Raw genomic sequence first — 10,375 nt, 5'->3', positions numbered from 1 at the left:
AGGGGTGAGATCCTGCAAGACAATACAGGAAGCTAGGAAATAATTAAAAAGAGTGACCTTAAAGGTAATAATTTCAAGATTACTCCCAGTGCCACATCCTAGCAAGATCAGGAAAAGGAGAATAGAGTGGATTAGGGAGAGATGGTATAGCAGGGAGGGATTTATATTGCTGACCCTTTGGGCCACCCCATCAGTCTATTCTCGATCATCAGTAAAGTGGTCATCAACAGTAATATTAAGCAGTACTTGTATAGCAATAGCCTCCTTATCATGCTCCATTTGAGTTCCACTTGGGCCTCTCAGCTCCTGATCTCATTACAGCTTTATTTCAAACACTGACAAAAGAGCTGAACTCCAGAGGTGAGGTGAGAGTGACTGCCCTTGACAGCACGACTACAGCTGTCCAGGTGTGATACCATGGAGCCTGACAAAACTGGAGTCAATGTGAATCGGGGAGAAAACCGTCCATTAGTTGAAGTCTTACCCTGCACAAAGGAAGATGATAATTCTGGGTGGACATCAGTCAGCTCAGGTCCAGCACAACTCTGCAAGAGTTCCTCAAGGAAGAGCCCCCAGCCCAACCACCTTCACATGTTTCATCGATGACATACCCTCTATCCAAAGGTCAGAACTGGAGATGCTCATTGATGACTGCATTATGTTCAGCACCATTCGTGGCTGATCACATGTTGAAAAAGTCCATTTCCGAAAGTGGCAAGACTGGGACTGTATCCAGTTTGAGCTGATAAGTAGCAAGTAACATTTGAGTCACACAATTACCAGGCAATATTCGTATCCAAAAGTGGCAAGACTGGGGCTGTATCCAATTTGAGCTAATAACTAGCAAGTAACATTTGAGTCATACAATTGCCAGGCAATATTCATATCCAACAAGAGAGGATCTAACCATCATCCTTTAACATTCAATGGTATTACCATCATTGAATCCAACATTATCAAAATCCTGAGTTACCATTGACCAGAAACTGAACTGGAGCATTCATATAAATATTGTGGCTACAATAGCAGGTCAGAGGCCAGGAATGCCACTACAAGTAACACAACTCCTGACTCCCCAAAGCCTGTCCGCCATCTACAAGGCACAAGTCAGGAGTGTGATGGAATACTGGGAGACAATAAGGACTGCAGATGCTGGAAGCTAGAGTCTGTAGGTCTGAGGCTGGAAAAGCACAGCAGGTCAGGCAGCATCGGAGGTGCAGGAAAGTCAACCTTTTGGGCCGAAACCCTTTGTCAGGACTAGGGAGAGGGAGGGGAGCCCAGAAATACATAGGTGGGGGTGTGGGGCTGGGCACAGGTTTGGATGAAAAGGACTGTAATTAGAGTACATTTCTTTTATTTTATTCTTATGCTGGAGTTCTATTATTCTTTCAATTTTGTACCAAATACTTAAATATCTGTACCTAAGTATCTTGTACCCAACATGGCGCCGTAAATGATGATATCACAAACTTTTCGCTGCACTCATTCCAGTACATGTGACAATAAAGCTGATTCTTATTTTAATTCTAAATTTAAAACTCTGCTACCTAACTCACCCCAAGACTTGCTCATCTGGCACCTTACACTTGCTAATTTATAGTGCGTACGGGTGAATGCCTTCAGCTGTCTTAGTCCCAAGCTCTGCATTTCTCCTCTTAAGACACTCGAATTTTCTCTCCTTTAAATAGTTTTGTTCAAAACCTACCACTTTGACTAAACTTTTAGCCATAAACTCCAAGATCTTCTTGTGATTCCATGTCATGTTATGTTCCCTCCTAAAGGCATTTTGTAAGTGCAAACTATTGATGCAGAGAAAGCAGAATGCAATAGCCACACTCCTTACACCAGTTGTGATTGAAAGCAACAGACTTTCCTGGACAGCTAGTAATCAGCTAAGCCATCAGGTGAGAGGAGGAGGGAACAGGAATCAACGTGAAATTATGTGAATGAAAGACAATAGACCTGCTGTCTACTGAACCAGCCACTGTTTTTTATTGACAGGCCTGTAAATGGATTTAATTGCTGTGCATTCATTGTGAATGTTTACAGAAGTGAGCTGGGTGACTGGAATGACCCCAGCATGAGTGGGTCTTCTCCGCTTTGCATCAACAATCCATTCCAAAAGGTCCAGCACTTCCTGGTAGACCAGACAGGCTGCACCCCCAGCTATGTACAAAGCACAGGTGATTGAAGTTAATATTAACAAAGATTCCCAGTATATATGTGACTGTGACTGCACAATAGGGTGCTTCCAGCAGGAGTGCCTCGTGTACAATCTGCGGTGTGTCCATATTGCTTTGCCACGAGTCAGAAAGTGGTCAGCTGGGATTTTCAGCCAGTGGTAGCAAGAGCATTCCCATCGCTATTGGTTCCTGTTAACCCAGATACTTCACATCCCTGGACCGAACGATGGTAACCCAAACACCTCAACAGCTGTGGAAGTCCAAACGAGCTCAGACAAGAAGATTTCATTTACACAGTCTTGCACCGCAGTTCTTTCCAGTCAGGTGGCAAAAAGAATTTGGTTGCCACTTGTATTCCGACAACGGTGGAAATGCAGCCACTGAGTAGTCCCCGCGCTGGCAAGAGTACTGCTAGTTGTCATCAAAGCTGGTGTCAGCGGCTTTGAACTGCCCCGCTGATAACCCCACTTCTACCCACTGCAGGTTGGTAACTTCTCCTCACACTCGCTTACACTGAGCCTGGTTGGTTGGGCGTGGAAGAATTCGATCTGGGTGTCAAACCCTTCCTCCCCCACTCTCATGGCCGTCTCCTACACCGTCACCTGCTCAATGATAGTCTCCCCCTCCATCGCCTCAGTGTCAATCACCTCCACGGGCACCACAATTTCCGTCACCTCACCCACTTCCTGCTCAGCAGCTCCATGGACATCCTTGACATGTTGCCGCAGCTCGCTAGCCCGCATGAACCACATGTCGCAAATGGTGCAGTGATTGGGTTTCTCGCCTGTGTGCACTGCCAGGTGATTCTTAAACTGGTCCCAGCTGGGGAAGACGCTGGAGCAAACCTGGGATTGAAAATAACAAGTGGAGTTAGCAGTGTCACCCCCCAAACCAGAATACCTAAGCGTTATCTTGGAAACGACTCTTGCCTACGTGGCCTCATCACTGCCCAAACATAAAAAACAGAAGCAAACCTGGTTCAGAAATGCATTGGGACATCATGGTTTAATCTGCTGTAGAATATTGCCCTGCTTTGTGAACCTGCAGCTGTCATACAATAACAAAATGTCTAATTTTGCAACGCATGACATTGGCTATAGAGTATGTTTAAAAGCGCAATCAATAATTTCCCAAAATTCATGACCCATCATGGCATATAATTAGAAGTAACACCTAACACGCTTCATCGTTGTTTCCAATTCTGTCTATAGACTCACCCCTCCAACGCTGTCTCTTTCCCTCGCTCGAACAGATCGTAATGTTTCTCTGGTTCTGGTTCCTGGTCATTCTGATCTCTGTTGTATCTAATTTGAACTCCTCCAGCATTGATAGCCAAGCCTACATTTGACTGAGCACTAGGGTCAGAATTCAAAGCCCTCAACCTCTCCACCTATCATACCTTTCTATAAGAGTCTCCGGAAAATGTGGCCAAGCTTTTGGCCTTCTATCCTAATTTCACCATATACTGTATATCTTGTTTTGTAACATCCCCAAGAAGCACTTCGAGATGTTTTGTTACCCACAAGGGGCTGTAGGAATGCAAGCTGCTGTGTCTCTGCGGGCCTTTGGGAAATGGGTGGCCTGTGTTGCTCAGTACTCTGTACTGCTCAGTGCTCTGTACCTGACACTCGTACATCTTCTTCCTTCCTTTCTTTGCACCCATACCCGTTCGGCAGGCCACCAGGTGACATTTCAGTGTGCTGTTCCTGGCAAATCGCTCATGACAGTTTGGACACTCGAAGGGCTTCTCACCTGAGGAAGTAAAAGAGTAGATTTCACCATTCAATGCTCCAAGACTTTGGACACATCAGTGAAATGAAACAATCCAAATACCATGTTCTCCTATCCAGAAACCAGAATGATACCAGGCAGTTACTTTGCTATCCTCCAAGTAAAATAATAAATGATAGGTTGCATGTGACTATAAGATACAGGAGCAGAATTTGGTCATTCAGCCCATTTAGTCTGCTCTACCATTTGATCATGGCAAATATGTTTCTCAGCCCCATTCTCCTGCCTTCTCCCAGTAACCTTCAATCCCCTTACTAATCAGGATGTGGAAAGGTTGTTTCTTCTTCTGAGAAATTTTAGGAATAGAGTTCACAGTTAGAAAATAAAGGATTACCCATTTACGACAGGGATGAGGAGTAACTGATCGAGCAAATAAACAAACTGTTTCCACCAGCAGCAGAATCAGCAAGGAGGGGACAGATTTAATATCATTTGATATCATTTTTATTGATTGTTAGGATCTGAAAATACAGTGGAAGCAGACTTGATAATAAGTTTCAAAACAGAAATGGATAAATACTCAAATTAGAAGAATTTTCAGGAGAGGGCACCGGGACAAATATTTCAAAGAGCCAGCACCGACACAATGAGCCCAATGGCCACCTTCTGTCTTGTATCATTCAATGATTTGAGGATAAAAGTAAGATCTTGGAGGGCAAAGGCACAGTATTGATGACACTTCTTACCCGTGTGCTTTCGAAGATGTTCTTTAAAATGTCCAAAGTGGTCAAACTGTTTCTCACAGTACTGACACACATGCACTTTGCGAACACACCTTGGCTTCTTGTTCCCACCTTCTTCTTCGCGGTGAGAGGAGAGGTGCTGCTTCCAGGCACTCTCCCGTGTGTACTGTTTGCTGCAAAGGTGACATACGTAGTTCTCCCCCGAGTGCACCTTCAGGTGCTCCTTGAAGTGATAAAAGAGTCTGAAGGAGCGGCTGCATTTCTCACAACAGAACAGTTTGTCACCCTGTGCTAGCACTTCCACGATGTGGATCCCATCCTCCGTTACAATGGATGTTTCGGACTCCTCTTGGGACTGGCCGGCAGACTCCCGTTCCCCTTCCTTCTCCAGCTCCTTGTCCAGCTCATCCTGTTGGTATTTGCTGGTGATATCGGCGAGCAGAGCAAGTGCTGATTCGGCCGGTTGTTCCGAGCCTGCCACATCACCAGACGGCTGTGCCGACTCATCTGCTGTTGGCAGGTTCTCCACTGCTTCCATCACAGTAGCCCTAGCCTCCTCTTCCATCTCTTCTGCGTTGATCTCCACGATCTCTGCAGCAAAAACATTCTCCTGGTCAATTTCTACGGTATCCGTTTCTTGGATGGATGGCAGGGTTTCTGTGATGACATTCGATGTTTCTGCTATTGTGCGCTTCTTGACTTTCCTCTTGCCAGATGTCTTGGCTTTCGCCGGTGAGTCTGCATTGTCTCTGAAGAGCAAAGCAGGACAGTGAGTGGGATAGGGAAGAGTAACACAGACAAGGACACAGAACGAGGGAGTGAATGGGATAAGGAAGAGTACAATAGAGTCTTACAGCTCAAGGAGAGTTACATTCTTAGAAAATCTCTCAACGGGCAAATTCCCAAATGGCAAACATATTTTATAATGAGAGTCAATTAGACAGGTTCCAGCCATCAAAAAATATCATTATATATTTAAGAAAAACCGTGTTTTTAAAATTTTTAAAATCCTACTAAAAAAAAAATCTAACAAAATAAAAGTAAAACAAACATGGGCAGGACTTATGCAATTGAAAGTAGCACCTCGGGTAGTGTTGTAGAACACAGACACCTGGGGGTTTGGGTACATAATTCTTTGAAATTTGCATCACATATAGATAGGGTAGTTAAGAAGGCATTTATCATGCTTGCCTTCATTGATCAAATCTTTGAGTAGCGGAGTTGAGATTGTACAGATATTTGGGAGGCCTCTTCTGGAGTACTGTGTCCAGTTCTGGTTGCCCTGTTATAGGAAGGATATTATTAAGCTGGGGAGAGTCCAGAAGAGATTTACCCGGGTGTTGCCGGGTTTGAGTTATGGGGAAAGGCTGGATAAGCTGGGACTTTTTTCAATGAAGTGTAGGAGGTTCAGCGGTGACCTCAGAGGTTTATAAAATCATCAGGGGTACAGATAAGGTGAATGGCAGGTGTATATTCCCTAGAGTGGAAGATTTCAAGACTAAGTGGAATATTTTTAAGGTGAGAGAAAGATTTTAAGAAGACATGAGAGGCAAGTTTGTGTGTGGAATGAGCTTCCAGTGGATGCGAGTACAGTTACAAAGTTTAAAAGTTTAACAGGTACGTACATTAATAAGAAATATTTGGAGGGATATGTGTCAAGCGCAGGGAGGTGGAATTAGTTTAGTTTGGGATTATGGTCGGCATGGACCATGCTCTATTGCTCAATGAATCTATATATATATATAAAATGTCATACTTATTTATAATATTACAAACTGAACACCCACGTTTTTACACTTCCAGTAAGCAACACTGTGGATGACTTGCACAGTGTGCATTTTCTAGTCCAGGAAATACTTCATGCAAATCCATCAGATCTTACTTTTTACATTTATTTAAGTGCTTCTTTTGTTGAAAGAACATCCATTTTGTCACCGCAATGGGTGAAATGGCGCACATAATGTTTCCACTAGATGATTAATTTTATTCAAGGGGAGGTGATGGTTTATTGTAATCATCACTAGACTATTAATCCAAAGACCCTGGTAATGATCGAGGGACCTAGGTTTGAATCCTGCTATGGCAATGGTGGAATTTGAATTCAATAAATATCTGGAATTACAATTCTAATGATGGCCATGAAATCGTTGGCAATTGTCGGAAAAATCTAACTGGCCCACTAATGTCCTTTAGGGAAGAAAACTGCCAACGTTATCTGGTCTGGCCTACATGAGACTGCAGACCCACAACAATGTGGTTGACACTTAACTGCCCTGTGGGCAATTAGGAATGGGTAATAAATGCTGGCCTGGCCAATGACGCCGTCCATCCCAAGAAGAATAAAAAATATACACGAATTTATGAATGACGGGTCTTTACTGTAATTCAATGCAAGGATACAGCACAGGGTAGCAATCGGATCAGGCCCTGAAAAGGAAGGAAGGATCTCCCCAAATGTGTTCTTGACTAAAATAGGGCCAGGTTGGGAATAAAGAAGAATGCATTGACGAAGCACTAGACCACATGCTCACAAACATCTCCAATGAATTGCTTTGAAGTGAGGTGAGTGTTTGCAGAATCCCTAAAACAATGGAATGAATGATCCATTCAACCAAAGTCTGTTCAGAAAATCATCAAACTGTAAGGACTGTTTTTTTCTTATTTTTCTGCATTTTTCATTGTGGGCTGAAATGGGAAAAGAACTATTTTAAATTCAAGGGTTGTTGGAGGATTACAGTAGCTTTTACACTATACTCATTGTAAGCACTGCTTACATAGCTGCTGGTACAGCAGTAGTGGAAGAAGGTGCAGACAAGCTGTGTACAACTAGAAATTCATCCAGCAATAAGTAGCTGATTGGTCTGTGAGCAGTTCTTGATGACAAAGATGTCCTTCTTGCCAATAACTATGTACTGGTTCATAGGTAGCTGAACATCTTGGAGCTGTGATAAAGATAGGGAGAAGCTGTTAGATCTCCACCATCTCAGGAGCTTTGTCTGGTTTCTGTATCATAGCCCACTTTAAGCCTGAAGAAAACCAGCTTCTTTTTCTTTTAGCAGATGCTGTAAACTGTGCCTTTTAAATAAAGGATCTCTGACTCATTAGAAGTGTGAAGCAGTCACCCTGTGCCTCCCACAAACCAGTGGAACATCTCAAGAAAGATGAACGAGAAGCAGCATTCTAATCAGCACAAGAATAATCTCAGCAGATGTGAATAGAAACTACTTTCCCAGTTTTCCCTCCTTCTATCTCATTCCTTTCTTCACATCTGCATATGTATGTGAGGAGAAGTTTATAAGGGAGTTAAAATTTTAACTGATATAGTTATATGTTGACAGTTCATCATCATTTACCTGCAGCTAGATTCTATTTAGTTGTGATAAATAGTAATTCTTGTAAAGTTCAGAAACCTGGTTTGTGCTTTCAGTCAACATGAATCTAAAATGCAAGTACATCAGAGAATTTTGCATATTTAAAAAAAATTAAGTTTTTTTGATGGCATGCTGCCCCAGTGAGACATAAGGAAACAAACAACAATCAAATAATGGGACCTTCACCTCCCTGCTGTTTGTGGGTTCTACCAGTATGGAAATTGGTTATTGTATTCAATGTTTGGCAGGCACTACCAAGTGCTAGAAAATCATGTCTTACAAACAAGTCTTTGTTGGCAGAAAAGGCGTGATAAAGCACAGAAGGTAACTGAGCCACCATTCTACAAAGGATTTTGCCAATGCCTTGAATTTCAATCGGTTACTATGGCATTAAAACAGTTATTTAAAAATCTTATGATGTAATATAGAGGAACACACACGAAATTACAGAAGGGTTTTGTTACCGATTGTTGAGTGCTTTCATTGCCTCTTCCATCTGCAAGTATTCAGCTGCCTTCCACACATCACTCGCCTCTTCCTCCTGAAGCAACATCAGCTTGGCAGTATAAGTAAACTCAATCAGGTGTCGGAATGCAAGATTACTCACTCCTGAGGTAACAGAACAGTCAGTTATCAAAAACACAGCCCAGTAACAACTATACTGATTCACAACAAGTCTCAATGCAACCTGTTCAAACTCACTATCTCTTAGAACCTTGAAACTATGGAATTACCTATCAAATAACCTGCATTCATAAAGTCAGTAGAAATATAGACAAGTAAAGCTATGTAGGATTGAACTTACTTTTCAATAAATAGTCGTGGTTTAGATCATAAGATGGAAGAGCAGAAGGCCATTCGATCATCAAGCCCACTTCACCATTCAATGAGATCATGGCTAATCATATAACCCTCAAATCGACTTTTCTGCCTTCTCCCCAAAACCTTTGATTCCCTTAATGATTTTTTTTAAAATCTGTTTTAAATATACTTAATGACCCCGGCTCCATAGCCCTCTGCAGTGAAGAATTCCACAAATTCACCATCCTTTGAGAAAAAGCATCTCTCCTCATCTCTGTTCTAACACAGTGATCCTTTTTCTGTGATTATGCCCTCTGGTCCTACTTTCCCTCTGCATCTACTCTGTCAATCCTTCTAATATTATGTGCTTTAATAGGGTCTCCTCTCATTCTTCTAAACTCCAATGAGTACAAGTTTAGTTATGTGTAATAATTACCCAAGTGAAGTATTAGTATTATATGCTGCCTCAGTGTGGTTAATGAAAGATATTTGTATCCATGCATATGGGGATCTTGTCTGTGCCTGCGTGCTATCAAAGATGAGATTGAACAAATGGTCCCAAGCTAACATAAACACAGTGCTTCAAGGAAAGCCACCTTTGATGACTTACTATAATTGTGAAGACAAGATGGGAGACACAGTTTTATATCATGGCTTAGTTTTTAAACTTAGGATGCTTTAAAAAGAAATGGTTACCTTAATTTTAAATACATAACAGACCAAAAGTAAAATAGCTATAAGTCAATAATCAGAGTTAACAGAGCTTCGGGATAGACAGGTAAACCCGATTTGTCCACCAATGTGCTGTGTTAAAAAAGATGAAAACTCAGTAATGTAACAAATAGATCAAAAATATTTTTATTTCTCAATGTGTTTACAATTTACGAAGACCGGACAAGACAGTATAGGAAAAAGTTATGGAAAAATATTGTGAGTTACTTTGGAAAAACTCAGTAATCTTTTTCTGCTTAGTGTGCTCTGAATGAGTGGGATACATGCCATGTCATCAATGCAGCCAAACATGTTCAATGTTTTCATGCTGCACTGCAAAATCTTGAAAATCTCTACAGCCTCAGCTCGGGAAACAGGTGGGTGAGCAGAATCACATTCAATGGTCTCTTCAAGGTCATCAGGGAGATAATCTTAATAAAAACCAAAAGAACTGCGGATGCTGTAAATCAGGAACAAAAACAAAGTTGCTGGAAAAGCTCAGCAGGTCTGGCAGCATCTGTGAAGGAAAAAACAGTCTTCACTGACTGCCTCCAATGCCAGTATATTTATTTCTGCGATAAGGGGCCCAAACTGCTCACATTATTCCAACAGCATCTAAGTAGCACCTGGTATATTTTTAGCAAAACCTCCCTACTTTTATATCAATTTCCTTCGCATTAAAGGCCAACATTACATTTACCTCACCTTTTAGCCACTGAACCTAGATGCTAGCTTTTTGTGAGACAACAAGGTGCAGGGCTGGATGAACACAGCAGGCCAAGCAGCAGCATAGGAGCAGAGAGGCTGACGTTTCGGGCCTAGACCCTTCATCAGA

General features: G+C 42.1%; 1 protein-coding gene across 1 annotated transcript in view; it reads right to left on the bottom strand.

Moving 5' to 3' along the window:
* Positions 1-1,966: 1,966 nt before the first annotated feature.
* The window catches only part of LOC125481221 (zinc finger protein 131-like), a 14,345-nt gene continuing 5,936 nt past the window's right edge, over positions 1,967-10,375 (bottom strand). The window contains exons 2-5 of the mRNA XM_048592490.1: positions 8,493-8,637; positions 4,661-5,406; positions 3,805-3,935; positions 1,967-3,028 (exon numbers count right to left, since the gene is read on the bottom strand). Coding sequence (XP_048448447.1) covers positions 2,774-3,028; positions 3,805-3,935; positions 4,661-5,406; positions 8,493-8,637 — 1,277 coding nt within the window. The 3' untranslated portion in view covers positions 1,967-2,773. The remainder of the gene's footprint in view (positions 3,029-3,804; positions 3,936-4,660; positions 5,407-8,492; positions 8,638-10,375) is intronic.

Source organism: Rhincodon typus, unplaced genomic scaffold (assembly GCF_021869965.1).
Source record: "Rhincodon typus isolate 14 unplaced genomic scaffold, sRhiTyp1.1 hic_rhity00001326, whole genome shotgun sequence".
Taxonomy (NCBI): domain Eukaryota; kingdom Metazoa; phylum Chordata; class Chondrichthyes; order Orectolobiformes; family Rhincodontidae; genus Rhincodon; species Rhincodon typus.
Note: the sequence above shows the minus strand (reverse complement) of the source record. Positions and strands in the feature narration are given on the sequence as shown.